At 42.1% G+C, this 25,420-nt stretch overlaps 2 protein-coding genes and 1 pseudogene across 3 annotated transcripts in view; 1 reads left to right on the top strand and 2 right to left on the bottom strand.

Annotated features, from left to right (window-relative positions):
* The window catches only part of PAPSS1 (3'-phosphoadenosine 5'-phosphosulfate synthase 1), a 99,864-nt gene extending 86,206 nt beyond the window's left edge, over positions 1-13,658 (bottom strand). The window contains exon 1 of the mRNA XM_082728569.1: positions 13,526-13,658. Within this exon, the coding sequence (XP_082584695.1) occupies positions 13,526-13,585 (60 nt within the window). The 5' untranslated portion in view covers positions 13,586-13,658. The remainder of the gene's footprint in view (positions 1-13,525) is intronic.
* A 60-nt stretch (positions 13,659-13,718) lies between these two features.
* Positions 13,719-25,420, top strand: part of SGMS2 (sphingomyelin synthase 2) — a 168,598-nt gene continuing 156,896 nt past the window's right edge. The window contains exons 1-2 of the mRNA XM_082728582.1: positions 13,719-13,777; positions 19,049-19,178. The gene's annotated coding sequence lies outside the window, so the exon portion shown is untranslated. The remainder of the gene's footprint in view (positions 13,778-19,048; positions 19,179-25,420) is intronic.
* On the bottom strand, positions 20,172-21,064 carry LOC309862755 (protein PBDC1 pseudogene; annotated as a pseudogene). The gene has a single exon. The product of its transcript is annotated as a protein PBDC1 pseudogene (transcript).

Genomic DNA, 25,420 nt, shown 5'->3' with positions numbered 1-25,420 from the left:
CAGACATTTGCTGGTGAAAATGTAAAATAGTATAGCCACTTTGGAAAACAGCAGTTTTACAAAATGTTAAAATATAGTTACTATATGAACAAATAATTAAACTCATAGATGTACACCCACAAGAAAGGAAAACATATCCATGCAAAACATATATATCTAAGTTCATAGCAGCATCATTCATAAAAGCCAGAAAGTGGAAAAACCCAACTGTCCACTGGCTGAAAATTAGATAAACTATTTGAAAATTTATGTATCCATTCAATGGAATGTTACCTGGCAGTAAAAAGGAATAAAGTACTCAAACACGTTACAATTTAGGTAAACCTCAAAAACATTAAGCTAAGTGAAAGGAACCAGTCACAAAGATCACATATGGTATAACTCTATTTATCTGAAATGTCCAAAACAGGAAAATCTATAGAGATAGAAAGTAGATTAGTGACTGAGTGATTGTCTCAGGCTGGGAGATGGGGAGGGGGGGGAAGCCTGGGGGAGTAACTGCTAATGGGTACAGGATCTTTTTGGAGGTGATAAAAATGCTCTAAAATTGTCTGTGATGACAGTTGCACAACTCTATAAATACACTAAAAACCATTTAACCGCACACTTTAAGCAGATGAATTGAATGATATGCAAATTATATCTCAATAAAGCTGTTTTCTACCCAAAACAAACAAACAAAAAAAGAATTACAGAGTCTCTATTTCTCTTCCTATGGAGCAAAAACATAATTCAGGTTCTTCTTCTTCTTTTGTATTTTATTTATTTATTTATTTATTGAGAGAACGTGTGCACATGCACATGGCAGGGAGGAACAGAGGGAAAGAGAATCTCAAGCAGACTCCCAGCTGAGCACCAAGCCCCAGGCAGGGCTCCATCCACAACCCCGAGATTATGACCTGAGCCGAAATCAAGAGTCCAACGCCTGACTGAGACACCCAGGCGCAACTAATTTAGGTTCTTTTTACCAGCTTGTCTTTTATTTTATTATTATTAACATAAATGCATTATTTGTTTCAGAGGTACAGGTCTGTGATTCGTCAGTCTTACATAAGTCACAGCACTCCCCATAGCACATACCCTCCCCAATGTCCATCACCCAGCTACCCCACCCCTCCCACCCATCTCCCCTCCAGCAACCCTCAGTTTGTTTCCTGAGATTAAGAGTCTCTTTTTGTCTCCCTCCCAGTCCCATCTTGTTTCATTTTTACCCTCCCTACCCTCCACAATCTCCCGCCCTGCCTCTCAAATTCCTCATATCAGAGAGATCATATGATAATTTTCTTTCTCTGATTGACTTATTTTGCTTAGTGTAATAGCCTCTAGTTCCAACCACATCATGGCAAATGGCAAGATTTCATTTCTTTTGATGGCTGCATAGTATTCCATTATATACATACACACACACACACATATATATATCACATCTTCTTCATCCATTCATCTGTTGATGGACATCTAGGTGGTTCTTTCCACAGTTTGACTATTGTGGACATTGCTGCTATAAACATTTGGGTGCATGTGCCCCTTCCAACCACTACATTTGTAGCTTTAGGGTAAATACCCAATAGTTAGAAGCATGTATTTATAAAATAGGTATGTGACAGCATTTTTTGATAGGGTGTTTGTATTTGATACTGCTTATAGCTCTTACTTTTCCAGACAGTTTTACTCAACACTCATTCAACTATTTACTGAATGCATACCACATGCTTGACATTCTTGTAGCTGCTGATGAAACAACAGTAAACAGTACCAATAAAAACCACTGTCTTCAGGGAACTTATCTAATCCTCACTTATCTAGTCTCTAGTGCAGTGATTCTCAAGATGTGGCCCCTGAGAAAGCAGCTTCTCCTGTGAACTATTAGAAATGTCAGGTCCAAAAAAAAAAAAAAAAAAAAAGAAATGTCAGGTCCTGGGGTGCCTGGGTGGCTCAGTGGGTTAAAGCCTCTGCCTTTGGCTCAGGTCATGATGCCAGGGTCCTGGGATGGAGCCCCGCATGGGACTCTCTGCCCAGCAGGGGGCCTGTTTCTTCTTCTCTCTCTGCCTACTTGTGATCTCTGTCAAATAAATAAATAAAATCTTTAAAAAAAAAAAAAAAAAGAAAGAAAGAAAAGAAATGTCAGGTCCTGCCCCAAGGCCAAGGGAATCCGAAACTCTGGGGTAGGGCCCAACAATCTGTATTTTAAAGACCTCCAATCGATTAGGATGCAAGCTCAAGTTTGAAAGCCCTGGACAAATGAAAGGGGCCGAGGATAAATAAATTATATAAGTTAGGCGGGAACAAATACTGAAAAGAAAAAAGTAGACAAAGCAAAATTGTGAAAAAATTTCAGAGAAGTGACATTCAGACAGGGTGGCCAGCCAAGGCTTCAGCAAAACGAGGACACTTAAGACTTGTGATGACTTCTGGGGTTAGCGCCTCCAGACAGAGTGCAGACTGAGCACAAGGGACCAGGGAAGTCTAGGATGGTGGACATGCAGTCCGAATGACTCACGTGAAGCCAACAATCATCAATTCAAAGCAACACCAGTCACCAGGTCCTGTGTTCCACAGCCACTTCAGGGACACAGAAGGAAAGAAAAACAACCCGGGTGGATCCAACCAGAGCTGTAGTTTGGCCGGGGGAAGGGGGGGGGGGGGTGTCTTCAAAACGGGGAATAAACAGCCTTGCAACTATAGAAGCAGGAACCATGGTTTTTTGTGGGTTGGGGGGGGAGGGCTGCTTTAAAAGTATGAATTTGTAAAGGAATATATTTCTGTCCAGATCAACTTTTAGATGGTAGTCCTTTCTAAAAATGGTCTCTGCCTGAGGTGCCGGATCTCTTCTCCCACCTCCCCCTCCACGATCCTCCTAGCATACAAGACAAAGCATCTCTCTACCTTTCTGAGTCCTACTATCACTCATTGCAGAAAACCCTTTGTGGCCAAAGGGACAATCTGACAATTCTTTTAACAGGCACACCACAAAAACTGCACCCCTCCCCCACTAATCATCTCATGAACAAACGCATTTCCAATAAAATTATGCTCTACGTGTTCAATCATCACTTTTAAAAAATTATAATATGGATCTCCCTACCTATTTCTTTTCAATGAACTAATGAAGCAAACATTATTTTCCAGCTTGACATTTCCAAGATCTTAAACAAAAACAAGGTTCCACATGTGGAAGTCTTCATCTCTTGGGAATCAGTGACACCTCTTCCCATCAGTCACTAGGTTCAGCTTCCAGCCCAGCTGCCTGGGGAGAAGGGAGCAGACCCTGAGGGAGGGGGTTGAGGGGGTGGTTTCAGGAGGGTGCTTGGTGAGTTAGCTGCCTACACTGGCAGAACCTGTTTGACTGGGGTCATTTTGCTTTGGGGTTTATTCCAAGTTATTCTGCTTTAGGGCAAGAAGAAACATGTACTGGAGGAATTTTAATTCATTCTGGCCCTGTAAAATATCTCTTGTTTTTCTTTTTAAATTGAGTAGAATGTCAAAATTACCTGAGAAGCTATCAACAATGGAGGATGTGATCTGGAGAAAATAAAGATAAGCAGAGGCTGTCCATTTTAACCATGAGAAAAGAATGCTACCTCAGGGTTCCATGCTCCAACCTTTAAAAAAACTTCTGGCAGCAGATATGGCAGTCTAAGGAGGCTTAATGTTTATGTGTGCTTGACATTTTTCATATTAAAAAACACTCTTAAAAAAGATTTGTCACAATCCCCCATCTCCCAGTTTCAAAGTGTAAATCAAAGTGCATTTTTTTAAAAACTACTGGAATGGCAAGGTGGTGGCATTATGCCTGAATTTTACCAAGACTCTAAAGGCCACTTCCAACAGAAAAACTCTTTTAATCCCCCTTCCCTTCTTTTCCACCTATGCTAGAATTCCACCAGAAGAAAGGACATCAGTGAGTCACTAAGGCCAAGTGAGTGATTCTATATTCCTACTCTCTGTCTTCAGTGGCCGAGCTTCTCCCCACAAGATGGAGAAATCAGGCTTACAAATTTCTTTAAGAGGCTGCGAGGTTTGTAGAAACATTTATGTGGCTTGGTACATATACTTAGCAGTCCCTGTAATACTTACTGCCCATATGATTTGTTCTTTAGGGACTGTTTTATACTTTCAGCTGCCTTTCTGTGTGTATATAGTTGGACTTTCTTGAGAGAGTAGGTCAAGCACATGAGTTAACAGTTCTATTTTCCGCAGTGCCCAACCTCTTTCCGTGTGCCTAGTCAGTGCTAGTTAGATCTGAGGCATTTATTTTAAAGCATGATTTGTTTTCTCTGTATAACTTACAAATGAAATGCTGACTGACATTCAGAAATCTTTAGTCTAGCAAAAGTGGGATAATTCATTCCAAGAGAATTTACTCACTTTCTCCACTTGGGGCTGAACAACCATCGGTCCTGTTTCTAGGCTAACATCACAAGGCCTCTGATATTTGTGGAGTGCATTTTCTACACATTCTACAAATGTCTGCCATGATGTACACAAGTGGCCCTGGGTACCTTTTCTGACCCACCTTAATTTCCACATGGGCAGTTTTATTATTTTATCCACTTCCCTATGGGAGAAATTAACTTCTTCTATGATGTCATTCAAAGAACTGTATGCCTTGTGAGTTTACTTCGATCTGATGAAAAACTGCCTTTTTAAGTTAAATCTGTAAAAGCACAGAGCATATGCCAAATATCAAGAGTAAGTCTGGACTCCATATCCATCAGCCACACCACCACCCCTCTTTTTTTGAGAGAGAGAGGGGGAGAGAGCGAGCACAGGCAGACAGAATGGCAGGCAGAGGCAAAGGGAGAAGCAGGCTCCCCGCTGAGCAAGGAGCCCGATGTGAGACTCCATCCCAGGACGCCGGGATCATGACCTGAGCCGAAGGCAGCTGCTCAACCAACTGAGCCACCCAGGCGTCTCCCCCACCACCCCTCTTAAACTGACTGCTAAACAGTGTGGTCCCCAAAGAGAATCTCTGAAATGATAACAGGCTCGTTTCTTTTATGTTTCAAGACGTACTATGGAGAGATGGCAGAGTATCACGTGAATACACTGGAGAGATGGTAGAGTACACACAAGGAGAAGCCTTTACTTCACAGAGTTACCGATCGCATCGTGCAGTTACTGACAACTGAAGTTAATCTTCTAAATATTAACAAGCCAAAGTCAAACAGCAAAAGTTTAGATCATACATTCCTGAAGACTGAGAAAATTTGAAAATGCTACGCTTAAAACCTTGCTACGGCGAACCATGTCGCACAGCAGACACTAGGATGTTTCGGTCAGGAAGTGAATCTCCGTGTCCACCCCAGGCCTTTGGAATCAAACAAAGTTCCTGGTATGCTTACCTGATTGCCGTCAACTATCATGCATGTGCTCTGTATATACATGACAGCTCTCCAACAGGTCTGTTTTAAAGATTAAGTAACATTTAAATATTTAACGGGGATTTTATAATGTTAATACCTTTAATGGGAGGGCCCCTGGATGACCTCCAGGTGGAAAACCCAGCTGTAAGAGATTCCTACAAGTCAGAAATAAATCCAAGATTATTTGGTGATTGATCCCTTCTAGACACTTCTAGACCTTCTAGACATAAAATAAAATAAAATAAAATAAAATAAAATAAAATAAAATAAAATAAAATCATTTCAGAGGAGGAGACAAACTATAAACACGTAAAGAAATCTTTACACCATGACAGACCCCTGCGCCTCCCACCAGAGTAACTACACATAAGAAAGAGCTCAGAAGCTGGGCAGACAAAAATACACTAACATCTCCCTCAGAAGTTGAAATTAACTACTAAAGCCGTAGGAGAGTACACACAAAAACATGTAAACAAATGTTCACAGCAACATTACCCATAATAGCCAAAGAAGAGAAACAACTCAAATGTCCATCAACTGATGAACAGTTAAACAAAATGGTATATATCCATAAAATGGAATATTATCCAAACATCGGAAGGAAGGGAGTTCGATAACACACTACAGCATGGATGAACCTTAAAAACATTATGCTAAGTTAAAGAAGCCAGACACAGTGGGCCATAGGTTGTATGATTCCATTTATAGGGAAGTTTGGAATAGGGAAATCCAGAAACAGAAAGTAGATTACTGGTTGTCAGGAGTTACAGAGGAGGGAGGAAGGGGTAGGAAGGGGAATGAATGCTCATGGGTTTGGGATTTCTTCTGGGGGCAATGAAATGTTCTAAAATTGGATATTGGTGATGGTGATACAACTCCATGAATATAGTGAAAAAACAACGAACTGTACAAACATATGAGAGACTGAGGTAAGGGATGCAAGCATCAAAGAAACTAAAGAGAAGAGAAAGAATAATGGCTACATTCACCTAAAAATTAAAAACTGGACTTCTATAAATGTCTAATATTCACATTCACTGGAAGGATGTTTCCGGTCAGGAAGTGAATCTGAGGCTCCACCCCAGACCTATGGAATCAAACGAAGTTCCTGGCATTTTTATTCAGTTAAAACTCACTTGGTAAAGAACTGTACTCTTAAACGGTATTTCACAGAAATAACTACCACTTAGGTAAATACCAAAAGGAAAAGTTACTCTCTTCACTTAAATTACTTAGGAACTTGCTTTCAAAACGATTCAGGATTGGAGTTTGACTATTGTGTCATTAGTATGTTATAAATAATTGATCTGTCTCAGAACAAAAGATGGTCACTTCCATGCTGGTGGATGAGAAAATGGTATTATCAACTAGATTTTACTTTAAATTACTAAGTTTGCATTTCAGTTGGGCAGTTTTTTTCTCTTCTTCTTACTCAAAGCCAAGGATAAAATAGTGTTTCTCAATTTCAGCATTAATGACTTTTAGAATCAGGTAATTATCTGTTGTGGACACTATCCTGTGTTCCGTGGGATATATAGCAGCTTCCCTGGCCTCTATCCAACAGATGCCAGAAGCCCCACAGTGTGTGTGTGCGCACACACATAACAAACATAACTGTCTCCAGACGTCACCAAAAAACCCCCTTAGGAGTGGCAGAATTTTACCTGGTTGAGAATCGCTGAGGTAGAGGACTACCCCTCAAAAGTCAATGTAACAGACCCAGGCAAAGCTCATTTCATAATTCACACTGAGAGCCACAGATCTGCTAAGGGAAGGCGAACACTGTGGTACCCTACCAGAAGTCAGGGCTGCAGAATCGCCCAGAAGCAGGATTCCAAAGAAGCCACTAGCTTGATATTTCCTTCCCCTAAAAGTAAAAATGAATACATAAATACACAGAGAGTAGAAAAACCTGTTGGCAGCTATCCCAAAGGTATTATCTAGACCTGCCCTGTTCAACCTTCCGAGACCATGAAAAGGTCCTATACTGCACTGCCCAAAACACTGGTCACTAGATCCACAGGCAATGTGGCATGTGAAATGGGGTGAATGCAATGAAGAAGAATTCTTTATTTCACTTAATTTTAACTAAATTTAAGTTGCCACACGTGGCTAGCAACTATCAGGTCAGACAACACAGATCCAGACCTTGCTATCATCCTTGTTATTGGTGTTAGTCAACATAAAGAGTCCATTCTTAGTAGAGGCTTTTCCTCTTTGTTTTTTGTTTCCCTCTTCTTTATGCAATTTTTCCAGCAGCATCTCCCTGACTTCCAGAAGGAAGATCAATACCTACGTCTGACCACAGTCAGACCAATGTTTTGAAGAATGAATATACTGGCCTCTTCCCAGCTTTTCATCAGCTGTGTGTTCCATATCTGCAGGCTCATTTCTTTTTGTTCCACCTCGGTCTTCCCCCAAATCTAGAAAGGGCTACTGCCCTTCTAGGAAAGGCATATAGCACTATAAGGAACAAATGGCTCGAAAAGGTAGAACCAGTAAAAGGAAAAATTACCTTATTCATTCGTTTACCTTTCAATTAACTCCCTGCTACAGAAAATGCAACATCCATGAGAGTGGGTAGGATTTTTTTTTACCACTGTGTCCCTTGTACCTAGAAGAAAAGCTTGCACAAAGAGGATATTAAATATGATAAATAATAACAAGAACACCTTAAATACTGCTCATGTGCCAGGTACCACCACTGTGCTTCAAATACAATGACTTATTTAAACCTTATGGCAACACCAGAAGGGATGTACTATTATCCCCACTATAAGCTGTTTTATTATCCACATTTTTACCTTTGAGGAGAGGGAGGCTCAGAGGCATTAGGTAATGTACCCATGATCACACAGGTGGTTAATGACAGAACTGTAATTTGAGCCCTACCATGTATGGAGTTCATTCTCTAACTTAAGCTATGCAGAGATATTAATGTTGTACAGGCTTTTCATATCTGAAGCAGCAAAGCTTACTCTATACAATACTCCTTATCCCCATCCTGCTGTATGAGCAAAGTGTAGACACAGCACATCTGTAATGAAATCTTACTACATAATCTATGGTAATAGCAGCATGCAACATAATACAAGGGTGCAACAATTCAGCAACATGCAAGAGTGTGTGCACAGAGAAGAGCCATGCCATATGGTAAAGTAGCCCACTGCTCTGAAGATTTTAGTAAGTAATAAAGGCTAACAGGCATCTCAGGCAGAAGGAAAGGGCTTGTGTAAAACCATGAGGATGGAAAGGATGGAAGGGATGTTGAGGCTGGAGATAGGGAGCTATGGAAAATTGGGGAGTGGTGGGAGAGAGGGGAATGATAAGCCAAACCACAGTGAGACTATATGTGCTTCCGAATGTCAGATGACTCTGTGGGCAGGAGGCTCCAACTCCATCATGAGGCAAGTCCAAGCAAGGAATTCAAGCCAACATGATTTTACCAAGTGGGTAAAGAAACTTGGGCCTGAACTGAGTGCCCCACATTTCCCTCAGCCCAGCTAACACACTCCTCCCAAGGGCAGATAAAAGCTGATCCCATTGGAGAAAGGCTCTATCAGATGGAGAATGATATTCATTACATCCAGTGCTTTGTTGGACTGAGCTAAGAGGAAGCTAATGGAGCAAGTTCACTCCTGATTTCTCTTTCCCATTCTTGTAGACGTATGGAGACAACTTCCTGTAATACTAATTAACATTCCCAATCCTGTAACATGACATTTTCCCATGTCTTTGCCTATCTCTCCTGAATCCACTGCTTTTACCTGCTCTTTCACAGGAGATACTACGCAAAGCTTAGGACTTACTCTCTTTTTTCACTGTATTCTCTAACTCAAATTTAACAATTAAATCTTTATTTCCAACCTTAACCCAATTCAGTCCCTACCGTTGTGTTGTCCACATGTTCCTACTGAGTATTTGAAAAGAGGCTGGTCAAAACTGAGATGTGCACATGTAAAATATACATGTAAGTGAAATATCTTAGTAATTTTATATTGATTATGGTAGAATTGAAGTTACATTTATATTGAAATGACTTTTAGATATGGTGGGGTAAATAAAATACATTATTAACATTTATTTCAACCTGTTTCTTCTCACTTTCTGTAATGGGCCCTCTAAAATTTTAAACTATATATGTGGCTCACATTATATTTCTACTGGAAAGCATATCTACTAAAGCTGTCCCTCACACTCAGCAAGCTGAAAACTGGATCCACCACTAACAAATTCTACGACTTCTCTGTGCCTCAGTTTCTTCATCTGTAATGTAGAAATACTACTTGTAATGAAGAGGGTAACTGTAAATAAATAAATAAATAAATAAGAACCAGACATAATGCTTACTGTATGCCAGACACTGTTCTAAGCGTTTTTCTTATATTAGTGATGAGGGAGCAGGAGGCTGGCTGAGGACAAAGCAAAAGCTGGCGCCTTGCACCCCCTCTTCACCCGCTCCCCTCCATATGTGTAGCATTCCTCAGGCACCCCTGACTGCCATAAAACGATAAATAGTTAACTTGCAGGGATCGCAATCCTGCAGAACAGGAATCTCCCTTGCCCTACAAGATGTCCTAGAGACCTAAACAGGAAGGTTACCTTATCAATTGCACAAATTTCCAGAGGCAAATAACTCTTGGTTCCTGAAGCCCTAATGTCCCCCTCCCACCATATGCTAGAGGAGACTGAGGTAGAAGGGAATGTAAATGATAGCCAGATCATAATGCCCCACCAAGAATCCCCCATTATCTTGATGTTAGTGCCTGACCTAAAGACGACATTGATCAAGCCATAAGGGCAAAGACTCCCCCCCTCCCCCCCGGCACCTTGTAGGCCCTCCCTAGCATGTGAGAACTCTGTCGAAATCTCCCATTCCTTTACCACCTCCCCCCAACCATGGGGTATATAACATGCCCACCTTCACAACCCAGCGCAGCAGCTCTTCCTGCCCACGGGTCCTGTCCCCGTGCTTTAATAAACCACCATTTTGCACCAATGACGTCTTAAGAATTCTTTCTTTAGTCGTCGCCTCCAAACCTCCTCACCCCACCGAACCTCCTCACCCCACCGAACCTGACTTAGGTTCAGGGACTTCATCATTAGTGCCTTTCAATCTTCACAACACCCCAGTAAGACTAGCATTTCCATGTTATAGAGATAAAGATACAGATACAGATACAGAGAAAGTAAGAGACTAGCCAAAGATCACATGATTAGTAAATAGTGGAGCCCAGATCTGAGCCCAGGCAGCTTTAAAGGACTATCTCTCATGACACCCACTTCAGAAATGCTGCAAAAACTCAGTAAGTTAATTTAGGTAAAACATTTCAGGCAGTATCAGGTACACAGTAACTCTCCTTCAGTGTTTAACTATTATCACCATTACTCCAGCCCCCAACTCACTTCCCCATTTCCCAGCATGTCACCACCCTTCTCCCCATTTCCCAGGACTAAAACCTCAGGATCAACTTTTAACCAGCCTCCCTCTTTCATCCCCTAATTCTAGTTAGCTCCTTCTTACTCTTCTTTGAGTGTTTTTAACGCACCTATTCTACTATTCCCCCCACCACCTTAGTCTGGCTCTTTGTACCCTCACACTTGAATTCATACCAAGAAAAACTTAAATAGTGCTCATGCACTAGGCATGCTTCAAATCTATTAACTCATTAAAACCTCACTATAACCCTCTCTGTTCTCCAGGGCTTCCACATCTGGGCTCTAGCAGTATTTAATTTCCTCAGCAGCCCAGGCTTCCTAGAAATCCAATTTCATCATGTGATGGAAACTTAAAACTGCATGGATGTGTTCTTTACACTAGTGTCTATCAGCTGACTTAAGTATGTGAAAGGGAAATATGAGGGATGTTCTCTATTGGGGCAAAAAAAGACTTCTAAGGCCCATAAAATTAAAAATTCTAGCCTCCTCAAAAATTTCCCACAGAATCAAGTCTTAACTCAGCAAAGCCCCACCTTACCCATTCAAACGTCACTCCAATCCTCAATAAAAATTCTCCAGAGTTGGGACGACTGGGTGACTCGGTCAGTTAAGTGTTCAACTATTGGTTTAGGCCAAGGTCATGATCTCGCGGTCAGGAGAGGAAGCCCCAAGATGGGTGGCATGCTCAGGAGGAAGTCTGCTTAAAGATTCTCTCCCTCTGCCCCTCCCCCAACACACACTCCCTAGACCTCTGCCCCTCTCTCAAATAAATAAATATATATATATTTTTAAGATTTTATTTATTTATCTGACAGACAGAGATCACAAGTAAGCAGAGAGGCAGGCAGAGAGAGGGGGTAAGCAGGCTCCCCACTGAGCAGAGAGCCCGATGTGGGGCTCAAGGCCAAGACCCCGGGGACCACGAGCCGAAGGCAGAGCACTTAACCCACCAAGCCATGCAGGCGCCCCAAATAAAAATATTTTTTAAAAAAATTCCCCAGAGTAAACAGGTTTCTTCAATGTTCCTGGAGTAAAAATAATATTAATTCTTATTCCTAGCCCTTATTTATTCAGTGCCCCTCTGACTCACAAATCTGAGTACATTTCACCTCCATAAACCCTCCCCAAACACCCAGGATAAACTAATCTCTGCTCTAAATTTCAATAAAACATGTCTTGCACCACTCACTGTGGTCAGATATATTCATCACCTGGCAAATGCCATTACAAGCCCAACCAGGCCATGAGCAACTGGAAGGTAAGCATGGAGTCCCTCATATTTCATCTTCTCCATGAGCAGCACAGGTCTCTACAAAGAACACACACCTATTCGGCAAAAGTTAATAAATAATGGATGGTGTAACTAAAATTATCTGTAAATACCTTAATTTAGTCAACCTTATTTCCCTAACTAGGAACTACTTCAAGTACAGGAGCAATATTAAATTACATGGTAGTGATTTCATCGAAACTTCAAATTCATTATTTTGTTTACTCCTCGAAACAGCCCAGTGAAATGCACACTATTACATCCTTGTTAAGTCGGCTGAAATTCAAAGAGATAGACGGTTTTCCCTTAGAGCACTCAGCTACCAAATGACAAAGCTGGGACCAAAGCCCATGCCAGTAGCCCAATGCTCATTCCAGTGTTGTAATTCACCTTTATATCCTTTCCCTGCTTATCATGTTAATGTTAAAAGGAGAAAGGAATCAGATGAGAATCCTTGGTAAGAACAGATATGGTAAATTCACGACTTCAAACGAGTATTTGCCTGAAACGGCTTTTTTTTTTTTCTTTGACTCATCAAGGGTAATGATGCAAGTTCGCAAGGATGCATTTAAAATTAAACCTCGTGATGGTATTGTACTGTGAAATAAAAACCCATGTAAATTGAAAACCATTTCCTTTCCTGACTCAAAAGTTGGACACTGCCTCCCCCTCCCCCACTGCAATCTGCTCTATACTTACAAAATCTTAAGGCTGTTGATCATCAAAGAATTAAGGAAGGAAGCAACCTTCTGAGGGCACAGCACTAGACCATCAAATCCAACCGGCAGTTCTTGCTAAACGTTATAAACCATTAGTCTTCCCATACCTTACTGTCTCCAGAAATCGAGTCCTTAAAACTCCATCATGTTATTTGTTAGACATTCCAATTTAATACCGAGCCACAAAGAACCTCAGTTCAGAGCAGTCTCAACTCATGAATGGCCACATTGTTGGGTACTCTCCCTTCACACTGAAACTCAGAAATGGAAAGACGTGGAGATGGATCCAAACCTGGGCTAAGTGCACCGGCAGAGCCAAGAAAAACCAGAACGCACCAAACGCGCCCGCCTCCGCCTCCGCCTCCTCTACAGACCTTCAGGCCACTTCAAGGGATGCGGGCAGCATCCGCCGTCGGGGGTTTACGCTTCAGCAGCCGACAGCTCACTCTCAAAAGATTATCTTCCAGGTCTCTTCGGAGCCGAGAAGCTGGGGAAGAGGGCATTCTTCGCCCCTAGAAGGTGGGTCGGACCGCACACCGCGCCCAGCCGGAGACCCCCGCCGCGCCAGCCCGTCTGGTACCCCCACCGCTCCAGCTGGGAGGCGCCGCGGCCTCGGGTACCATCCCCGAGTCCACGGAGGATGCAGAGGAGGCGGGAGGAAAGCAGCGGCTCCGGAACGAGCTGCAGCCACAGCCTCGCAGAGCCTCCTTCGCTCCGCTGCCCCGACTCACCCAATTCTGCGCATTATTGCTCAGCTTGACTTTCTTGCACAGGCTCCCAGGGACCTCCATACCGCCGAGTGCGCGCGGGTGCCGGGATCCTCACCTCCCCGAGCGTAGCAGGAGGAGAGGCCGGAGGGGGCGGGACGGGAAGGCGGGGCCTCTTCGCGCTGGGGTCGGCGCGCGCTTACGTACGCACGCGCTCGTGCTCGTGCCTTCTGCGTGGCGCGTCGGTCGCGCCTCCGAAATGGGTCTGGAGCTGAGGTATGTAGGGAGGGGCGAACCGGCGGGCGCGAACCTTAGGCCAGAGTTGGGGGCGGGGCTTTAGAACTCGGAGCTCGCGCGACGCTCCTCCCTCTCGATTCTGAGGAAGGGGCGGGGCCTGGGAAGGTAGTCGTGGAAGTTTCTTGGCTTCTCCTCAGCTTCCCCCCTCGTGCTGCGCAGGCGCTGAGTCTGGAAGCGAGTGGCAGGCGCTGGCTGCCCACGGAAGGGCAAAGGAGATACCTGGCTCTCAGCTTTTAGCGTGCTGGGCTCCCTTTCAGCTGATGCTGGTTGGGAGAAGACACTGATGTAGTCTCTTGCCCCTCTAGCTTTTCCTCCTTTAGCTTGTCTGCCGGTCTCCTGTGTGCCCAATTGGTATCCTTGTCACCCTGGTGACATTTAAAAAGGGATTTTACAGCCTCACAAAGAGAAGAAATGATTGACCGAACAGCTCATTCGTCACACGTTCCGCCTAGTGGCTTTAAAATTCTGCTCAGCGGCGCACAACTTCAAAAAACAGTCAATACCCCATCCTTGGTCATCAATAATTAATATCTTGACTGGGATTCTTGGTTATCTGCAAGGTGCCTCCTTCCCACTTGGAGACCGCTCTTCATAACCGGAGATTTCCGTCCAGTGATTCTCATCCGATAGGCCACACGGGCTACTATTTACTCGCTTTTCCGGAAATTCGTAAGAGGACTGAAATCCAGGCTTAGGGAAGTCTGCTGGTTACCACAGGGTAGCCCACCCGTACAGGACATTTTCAAGTTCACCTAATTATTACAGGACTAGTTAATAGGAAAATGGGCTGGGATATGGGGGAGCTTCCTCTTCGGGTTCTCGCCCCCATCTCATTACTCTAAGGACTTTTCCACAGCTTTCCCCAGCACGAAAAGAGTTGTCTGAAGCTCTGCTTCTCGTACTCTCCACCTCCCACCCTCCCGTGCCCCTCCACACATACAGACCTGAAGTTGTTACTTAATAAAAGCTAGGAAATAAGTTCTCTATTTCTCCCACTGTTGCTGTGTTTTATTAGGCCTTGCCAAGATGAATCACAACTAATACCCTTTACTAGGCATCCTCCCACCTGTGCAGCGGCTGCCCACACCCGTCACACACACCGTTCTTGAATTGCTGTCAGAGTACTTCTAAAATGGAAATCTAACTTTGTTTACTTAACCATGTAAAATATCAGTGGTTCCCTATAGCTTTTGCTAGGGGATGTTCCATTTGAAGTCTACATACAGAACTGAATTTCAATATAATTCTCAATTCTGCCAGTAACAGGAATGAACTTGGAAGTTCAAATGAGAACACAGCACCGCATTTGGAATGAGCCATTTTTCCAACAAGTTCTACAAAATGATATTTAGAGGGAAATGATATAAAGACAGCACAATCTTGCTTCTAGTTGTGCTTATTGCTTCTCAGTCCATAATTCTGAGATTTTCCAATGAAAGACATTTTTAGAGTTAAATTATATTATGTGTTTACTTCGATAGTCTCAGTTCAAATTCATGAGTCCAGGCATCAGTCATGCGAATGAGCCTGTAACACTTTGTCAAACCAGAAACAAGGAAATTATCAAGAAATGCTAGAATTAAACACAACAAAAACCACAGGATTATATCAGAAGGACTCAGAAGCCAACTTCTTGAAGTTGGCTTCTTTCACGTCAAAGATGGCAAAATCAGATTAGACCAATAAAGGGATAATAACTATAAGGTATTGACACAAATAAAATATGTTTAGGGCACCTGGGTGGCTCAGTGGGTTAAAGCCTATGCCTTCGGCTCAGGTCATGATCTCAGGGTCCTGGGATCGAGCCCCACATCGGGCTCTCTGCTCAGCGGGGAGCCTGCTTCCTCCTCTCTCTCTGCCTGCCTCTCTGCCTACTTGTGATCTCTCTCTGTCAAATAAATAAATAAAATCTTAAAAAAAAAATATGTTTAAATGTAGATGTTGATATGATGATAATTAGAAGAAAACTCATTGTCCGCTTTGGAGGATGCTAGAGAACCAACTCATAATTTTGAAAACCGATAAAAGAAAGAATTAAACATGTACCCTGCCTTTTCTGCATTAACTGTAAGTCATATAGTGAAAAAATTGATGAGAGGGGCACTTGGGTGGCACAGTTGGTTAAGCATCTAACTCTTGGTTTCAGCTTGGGTCATGATCTTAGGGTCTTGAAATTAAGCCCCCTGTCAAGCTCTGTGCTGAGTACGGATTCACTTGAAAGTCTGTCTCCATCTTCCTCTGCCCATCATGCACACACTCTCTCTCTAAAATAGATAAACCTTTTTAAAACATTTATGACAGGAAGTTCTCCTTGTAGAAATATAGCTAATAAATGAAGAAGGGAAGAGAGGATTATGATATCACCATTTTTGCCTTCTAATGAAATAATGGATAAAGACAATGATGCTCATGGTTGCTAACATCATGAAAATAAAGAACATCAGAACTTTTTTTGCCTCCTGTACTATTGATTTTGTATTGTACTATGATTTTTTGCCCCCTGTACTATTAATGCCCCTTCACAATCAAACCTGATTCTAAACAAGCTTTCAGGCCTAATTACCTAGTTTACAGTTAATGCAGAGGAAAGAGGAAGGTGTTAAATCACCATAAATGCAAGCAATTAAATCCAAACTGTGGAAAACCCTACATTATAATGACCTGATTCTCAAATAATTCAATTAAAGGGGGATAAATGAAGAACTAAAAATTAAAAGGAAACTTAAGATAACTATTAAGCAATTAAAGTATATGGAATTTGGGGTGCCTTGGTGGCTCAGTTAAGCGTCTTCCTTTGGCTCAGGTCATGAACCCAGAGTTCTGGGATTGAGCCCCATGTTGGGCCCTGCTGAGTTGGGACTCTGCTTCTCCCTCTCCTCCTCGCTACTGCTCTCTCTTGCTACCTCTGTCACTCTCTGTCTCTCTCTCTCTCAAATAAATAAAATCTTTAAAAAATAATTAATTAACTAATTAAATGTATGGAATATATTTGACCACCGACTCATATAGAGAAGAATTTTTAATGTATATAGCAAGAGAGAAAATTTGAAGTCCCTGGATTCTTGATATTAAAGGTTTACGTTTTTGGTGATAATAGCTTTGTTGTTATATTTTTTAAGGAGTAATTTTAAAGCTACATATTAAAAGCTTTATCAATGAAATGAAAATGCCGTAAGTATTCAAAACCAAAATGGGGTTCTTGGAAATTAAACACAAGATAGCAGGAGTGGAAGAGAAAGTGAAGATACCTCGTGAATGCAGAGCAAAAATCCCCCAAAATAGAAATAGAATTTTTAAAAGAAAGAACAGTCCAGGAAACCCAACATCCAAATATTAGGAATTCCAGAAAGAGAAAAATCACAAGAAGAAATAACCAAGGAAATTATTCAACAAAATATACTAGAAGTGAAGGACTTGAGTCTTTCCCTACTGCCTGCTCAGTGGATAAAAATTGAACATACAAACACAGTACTGTTGTTTGGAAACCCTATAAGCTTCCAGAGAGAAGGAAATTTCAAAAACAGTCAGGAATAAAAATTAATTGAGGGTACCAATAAAAACACCGAGAGCTAGAAGACAAATAGACCAATACTTTCAGAGTTCCAAAAGAAAAGAATTTCCAACCTAGAGTTTTACATCCTTTCTCAAGGAAATAATGGAAGATATGCTCTGCTTAAATGGGGAAAAAAGGAGACATGGCATTCAGAAAACAGGAGTTTCCACACAGGAGACAGCCCAAAGGGAATTCCCAGGTTGATGGTAAAGGAAGATCCAGGGATGACTGCCATGTACTGGGTCTAGAGGATACTCAGTCAGAAGGCTCCCCAAGGAGTCAGAAGGCACTTGGAAAGCCTTGTTTAAGAAGACAAAATTAATAGAGCTTCTGATGGAAATGACCTTACTGAAAATGATTCAGACAACTGAAAAGGAGTTTGGGGTTATATTAGTGATAACTATTTAGAAAAGTAAGACATCAAAAAGGACACATTTATGGCATGCTTCCTTTTTTTTTTTTTCTTAGATTTTATTTATTTATCTGTCAAAGAGAAGAGCAGGCACAGGGAGAAGCAGGCTACATGCTGAGTGAGGAGCCCAGTGCAATGCGGAACTTGATCCTAGGACTCTGGGATCATGACCTGAGCTGAAGGCAGACGTTCAACCAACTGAGCCACCTAGATGACCCTCTCATACCCTTTCCATACAAGCTGTATTTCAGGGTAATCAAATAGTTGATGAAGAACAGTTTATACTGATAAAATTTTAACTAATAAATGCAGAAGGAATGTTAGCATTTTTTTTAAAGATTTTATTTATTTATTTGACAGAGATCACAAGTAGGCAGAGTGGCTGAGCTGAGAGGCAGGCAGAGTGGCTGAGCAGAGAGCCCGATGCTGCACTTGATCCCAGGACCCTGAGACCATGACCTGAGCCAAAGGCAGAGGCTTAACCCACTGAGCCACCCAGGCCCCCCAGAATGTTAACATTTTTTTAAAAAAAGATTTTATTTATTTATTTGACAGAGAGAGATCACAAGCAGGCAGAGAGGCAGGCAGAGAGAGAGGAGGAAGCAGGCTCCTTGCTGAGCAGAGAGTCCGATGCGGGGCTCGATCCCAGGACCCTGGGATCATGACCTGAGCTGAAGGCAGCGGCTTAACCCACTGAGCCACCCAGGCACCCCAGAATGTTAACATTTTAAAATCGCCATTTTTGATGGGTAGTGAGGAGGGCACTTGTTAGGACGAGGACTGGGTGTTATGTGTAAGTGATAAATCACTGAATTCTACTCCAGAAACCAATATTGGTTGCACTATGTTAACTACCTAAAATTTAAATAAAGAAAGAAAGAAAAGAAAAAGAAAAATCGCCATTTGAAACACCTGATGAGGTAATTAATATAGTCAATAACCCTTAGTGTCTGTTAAAAGTATTCCATGAAAGATAGTGTGATGGTTAATTTTAAGGTATCAACCTTAATGGATGACCGGGTGCCCAGATATTTGGTTAAACATTATACTGGGTGAGTTTGTTGAGAGTGTCGCTGAATGAGATTAACATTTGAATCAGTAGACTAAATAGATTGGTCTCTCAAATGTGGGTGGGCCTCATCCAGTCTGTGGAAGGCGTGATTGGAACAAAAAGGTGACTCCTCTGCATGTTAGAGGGAACTCCTCCCTCACCTCTTTGAGCTAAGATGTTGGTCTTTTCCTGTCTTCAGACTCCAACTGAAACATTGGCTTTTGGGGCTTTCAGACTGGAACTTAGGCCATCAGCTCTTCGGATTCTCAGGCTTTGGAACTTGGAGTGGAACCATACCAACTGCTCTCCTTGGTCTTCAGCTTGCTGACTACAAATCATGAGACATCTCAGCCTCTGTGATCACGTGAGCCAGTTCCTTACACTAAATCTCTGTCTCTCCATGCTATTGGTTCTGTTTCTCTGGAAAACTCTGGCTAATACAAGTAGGAAAGGTGATTTTATAATAGAGGGATTAGGCTGATACCACCTGCACCTACTTATCAATTTTAGCATCTTCTGAAACTGGGGCACATATCAGGTATCTTAAAATATGATATAATAAGAAATACTCAGCACTGATTGTCTTAATCTGTGTTGTTCAAGAAGCAGGGCATGGAAAGAAGTATTTGAGTACAAGTCATTTATTTGGGAAGTGAACCCAGGAAACACCATTAGTAGAGTGGGAACATGATTCAGGAACATGAAGGAAGTCAATAAAGCAGCCATTGTAGGTAACTGGAGCTTAACCCCATTGAGTAACTCTGAGATTGAATACGTGCTTCCAAATAGGTTACCTGAGAGGAGAGAGCTGGCATATTTATACCACTCCCTTCCGTCATTATTCAAGGACTACTCGTAGGAAGTGGAGAGTTCTCTCCCTGGTAATTTTGGGTGCAATCCACGTAAGCAGAAAGAGAACTGGTCCCACAGAGAGCCCTCATGCAAAGAATGGAGGTTTATTCACCAGTGGAAGTCAGGATGGTAGTAGTAAGGGTGGAGAGGATATGCATGCAGCACCAGAAGTGTTTGCTGTAACCACTTATGAAGTATTTGGCCTTCTGGCTAAGCTCAAGTGAAGTAGTCTTAAAAAAAAAAAAAAGGCAGCAAGGGCATATGTCTCTCTCTTTTCTTACATAAGAGGTTTCTTATTTTTTTTAAAGACTTTATTTGACAGCGAGAGAGAGAGAGAAAGAAAGAGCAAGCACAAACGAGCATGAACAGGGGGAGAGGGGGAGAGGGAAAGGGAGAACCAGGCTCCCTGCTGAGCAGGGAGCCCAATGCAGAGCTGAATTCCAGGACCATAACCTGAGCTGAAGGCAGATGCTTAACTGACTGAGCCACCCAGGCGCCTGAGAGGTTTCTTATTTTTTTTTTTTAAGAACCAAAAGAAATTTATTTGTAAAATTTCTTACTTGACCAGTGGTGAGAACCAAGAAACACTATACCAAGAAATGCTCAACTAACACCCTAATAGTCTCTAAGCTGGTTCAGACAAGAGAACAACAAAAGTAGCTCTTGATTATTAGGCTGGAAAGATGTACTTCTTTATGTCTTTCAATTGCACAAAGAGATACATTTAACCACATGGTCTGCGCAAGTAGCATCATAGTATCTGTAGACATAATTGGGTCATAGCTTCCAGGGTACTATTCCTTGTCTACCTTACATAGCTGTTTCACCACTCTTGCTAATTTCTTTGTCGGCTCCTTTCTCTTTTTCTTCTCCTTTGTTGGTTTTGTTTTTTCTCTTTCTCTGATGTCTCCTTTCTCTTCTGCCCATCCACTGTCAGTTCCTTTCTCTCTTCCATGGTTACCTTCTTTCTCTTCTTCTTTGTCATGAACACTGGTGTAAAACTGTAAATACTCGGTTCCGAGCAATTTCAATTGCCAAAAATTGTATCCTGGGGGCTCTTTAGCTGATTCTGATTTGAGCTCTTCTGGATCCAACACATCTATCCTGAGTTTCTCAAAATTTTCCCGAAACTCAGAATAGATTTGGTCATCCACTTTGGTGAGTTTCAAGAACTGTGGGTCAACTGATGAAATCAGCTTGTAGTAGACTTCAGCATGCTGCATTGCTTTCATGGCCCAAGCCATCTCAATATCAGGATAGTTGCCATAAGACTCGGCTGGGAGAGAAAGGGCATGTGCCACAGACGCCAGTTCCCCGGAAACCGGCTCAGCAGTTCCACTGGTCATCTCCATGTTGCACCCCACAAAGCAAACGCTTGTTTCCCGGAAATGACTATTTGCAAACCAGGTTTCTTATTTTTAAGAAGAGATAAACAATAAAGAACGCTACAAAGAAAACCACGCACACACACACACACACAAACGTGCACGCACACACACAATGAAAGAAAAAAAAAAGGAACCATCTTCAGAGTAAAACTATCAATGGTGGAAAGGAAGGATGGTAATAGTTTTACTACCTGGCTCAGCTCTAAATCACACATACTTGGTCATAGAAACGTAAACATGAATGCATGTGTACGCATGTGTGTATGATGTGACAGAAGAAGAAAGAGGGATAAATCTTCATTTTCCAAAGTGAGAAACCAGTAGAGATATTGCCTAAAACATAAAGACCATGAGTAGCAATACAGGCAATCTTGTTATTTCAAGATACAGAGATATGGACCAAAAGATTCACCTGAAAGACTTCAGAATGGTTGCTTCTAGGGAAGGAAAACTGGGGGAGGAGATGAAGATGACCAGGGATTTGCTCTTTGTCTTAAAATTCCTTATAGTCATTTGAGTCTACACTATTTAGATAATTTTGACAGAGACATACAAAAAATAAAAGGATGAATTAGAGGTCAAATGAAGTGAGCATGTGGGAACAACCCCTAAGATGTTTGGCTTTAAAAAAAGAGCAGAGAAATGAGACAGAAATGAGACAGCTGAGAAGCAATACAGAATCAAGGTAGGATGTTTTAAAAAGAAAGGATAAACTAGAGCAAATTATATGCTGATGAGAATGACCCAACAGAGAGCAAAGGTAATTAACTCATGGATGGAGGTCCTTAAGAATTTGAGTCCAGGGCACAAGTGAAGGTAGCCCTTTGACACAGAGTAGGTAATTCCTGCAAAATAAAATAAAAAGAGAAGACAGGCCTAGATACCAGCCCATTTGTATGGGAGGTGGGAAGATGAAGGACTTTCCGCTGAGGGTTTTTATTTTCTCATGTGAATATGAGGCAAAGCCATTAGCGAGGGAGGACCGTACTTGAGAACTACCACTCTAAATAATGAATGGGCATTCCTAGCTATCTGAGATACTTACTTTCATAGCGTAATATACATTCCAACAGTCATCAAAACAGAAAAGAGAAAATTACATTTTTTAAGCTGAAACAAGGAGCTATAAAAATTAGGAACCCAAAGTGAAGTGTGTCTTTTTTTTTTTTTTTAAAGATTTTATTTATTTATTTGACAGAGAGAGATCACAGGTAGGCAGAGAGGCTGGCAGAGAGAGAGAGAGAGAGAAGCAGGCTCCCTGCCGAGCAGAGAAGGTAGGCAGAGAGGCTGGCAGAGAGAGAGAGAGAGAGAGAGAGAGAGAGAGAGAGAAGCAGGCTCCCTGCGGAGCAGAGAGCCCGTTGCGGGACTCGATCCCAGGACCCTGAGATCATGACCCGAGCCGAAGGCAGCGGCTCAACCCACTGAGCCACCCAGGCACTCCGAGTGAAGTGTGTCTTAACCCTTTCAGGAACACAGGTATTCTCAGGAAGAGGGTAATAGTTACCTAAAAGCTTGGTGTCAGCATATCGTAAGTCACTCACCTGAGTAGTAGCAAAATGTCACTCTGAGAAGATGGTCTGGGATGGGCAGAACTTAAAAGTTGCTGCACAAGGTAACACACGTTGAGGATCCCATTCGCCCTCCACCCTCTGTATTGTTAGTTAAAGCTCCACCAACTGAGAAACTGGTGAGATGATTTGGAGGCAAGCAATGATATTTTATTTCCATCTGGAAGGAATCACTGCAGATTCTGGAACATTCCCTCCCTCCTACTCACATCAAGTCTCTGGGCTTGCTAGAAGCCAGATTGTAGAGAAAATCACCCACCTGGTCAAGGCAGTCCATTTCTTCACATTTTGCATATGTGGAGAAAATACATGAAGACATATCTTCTCCAGCAGGGAGATTTGATTGAACAAGAGAAATAGGACTAAAAAAAAAAAAAAATCCTTAAAATGTCACTTATCAATTTCATGTGAAACATTTCCCTGGTGGTTATTGCCATTTTTTATCTTAGAAAAAAGTCCCCAAATAGTGATTTTCATAAGACAGCTTACTAAAAATTACTCTATTTGTGAATTATGGTTTGTTGATAATTCAAAGGAGCTCTTTTTCACAGTGAGTAGAAATAACATGATAGAATTCTAGGTTTTCTACTAATTAAAAGACTACTAATTTCTACTAATTAAAAGGGTAAATCATATAACTTCTGGGTTATGTGGGAGTCAGTTGGATAAATTTACTCAAGGAATTCTTCAGTTCTAAAATTATTCTAGGTTCTTAATTTAGGTGTCACTTGTACCTGAAAACAGATCCATATATTATTTTTAAGCATCTTACTGTGTTAAACATTGTGTTGGTAATTTCTGTATGTTAAAGTAGCTGAGTAATAAGTAATGGGAAGCAACACCAAACAGCATATATTCTTTTTCCTAGATTCTTTCAGCATAAGCATAGTGAAACTCATCCATGTTGTGTGTATCAGTAGTTTATTCCATTTTGTTGATGACCTGACTCTGTTGTAGGGTGTTAGGATTTTGTTAAATTAACATTTGTTAAGTTGAGCACAAGTGCTGGAGGGTAAATTGTGGCTCAACAACAGAACACAAAAGAAATAAAGAAGTTCAGGGGCACCTGGGTGGCTTAGTTAAGTGTCTGCCTTCAGATCAGGCCACAGTCAATGCTGGAGTCCCAGGATCAAGCCCCACGTCTGGCTTCCTGCTCACTGGGGAGTCTGTGTCTCCCTCTGCCCCTCCACCTTGCTCTCCCCCCCCCAACCCCCACCTGCCCCACACACACTCTCTCAAATATATAAATAAAATCTTTTTTTAAAAAATTTCATCACTCCCAGGTCCCAGGTTCATCACTCCCAGGTCACGAGGCGAGGTGCAGGGGTGCAGGCAAAGAAAGAGGCAGGAAGAGGCAGGACCTGCGGCAAATGCCTTTATTAGGATCCCAAGGTGGAATGCTCTGGGGTTCCCAGACTAAGGCCTGGTTGATGAATTCAAATCAAACAGACCAGGGTTTCTGGTAAGCTCTGTGTAAGTCTCATCTTTTTTTTTTTTTTTTTTTAAGATTTTATTTATTCATGAGGGAGAAAGAGTACAAACAGGGAGGGGCAGAGGGAGAGGGAGAAGCAGGCTCCTTCCTAAGCAGGGAGCCCCAGGAGGGGCTCTATCCCAGGACCCTGGAATCAGGACAGGAGCCCAAGGCAGGCGCATAACTGACTGAGTCACCCAGGCACCCCTGTGGGGTCTCATCTAAGGGGCACATAGGGGAAAGTCCTGGAAGGCTGGGAGACTGTTGATCACAAGGGGAGTTGGGGAAGTCATATGAGGAACCTAACATTTTCGTGTGACTCTGTGGGCTGTTATCTGGGGTATGTGCTTGCATGAGGGGCTAGTGTCCATGTAAGGTCCCTGCAGTTCCCTTGGCCAAACAACATAGGTGCCAAGGCACTGCTACAGTGAGTGGCTTAGTTAAATTCACACCATGTACACATGCCATGATTTGTTTATTCATCTATTGAAGGATATTGGGGTAATTTCAGTTTGGGGCTCTTACAGATAAAATTGCCATGAACATTCATATGCAAGTCTTTGTGTGAGCAAATGTTTTCTTCCCCCACCCCTCACCCAGGGAATAAACCTAGGTTTATCAATATTAGGGGAATGACTGGACCATGTGGTAGGCATTTGTTTAATTTTTTGAAAAACAGCCCAAACCATTTTCCAAAGTGGTGGTACAATTTTACACTGCTGCTGGCAGTGTATGAGAATTGTAATTGTTCCACATTTTTGCCAGCAGGTTGGTATGTTTGGTCTTCTTCATTTTAGTTGTGGTAATAGTGTGCGGTGGTATTTCATTATAGTTTTAATTTGCACTTCCCTAATAACTAATGATGTTAAACATCTCTTCATGTGCTTATTTGCTGTCTCTGTATCTTCTTTGGTTAAGTGTCTGATTGGATCTTCTGCTTTTTTTTTTTTTTTTTAAGATTTTATTTATTTGACAGAGAGAGATCACAAGTAGGCAGAGAGGTAGGCAGAGAGAGAGGAGGAAGCAGGCTCCCTGCCGAGCAGAGAGCCCGATGCGGGGCTCAATCCCAGGACCCTGAGATCATGACCTGAGCCGAAGGCAGCGGCTTAACCCACTGAGCCACCCAGGCACCCTTCTGCTCATTTTCTGATTGAATTGTTTGCTTTCTTATTACTGAGTTTCGAAAATTCTGTAAATATTCCATGTCAGACATTTTATTTTCCACCTCTAGAAGTTCAACATGGGTCTCTTTTTATTTCATTTTTATTTATTTATTTTTTTGAGGGGGGGCTATTGGGAGAGGCAGAAGGAGAGAAAGAATCCCAAG

This window comes from Mustela nivalis (assembly GCF_964662115.1).
Source record: "Mustela nivalis genome assembly, chromosome: 4".
NCBI classification, from domain to species: domain Eukaryota; kingdom Metazoa; phylum Chordata; class Mammalia; order Carnivora; family Mustelidae; genus Mustela; species Mustela nivalis.
This window is presented reverse-complemented; position numbering and strand designations above follow the sequence as displayed.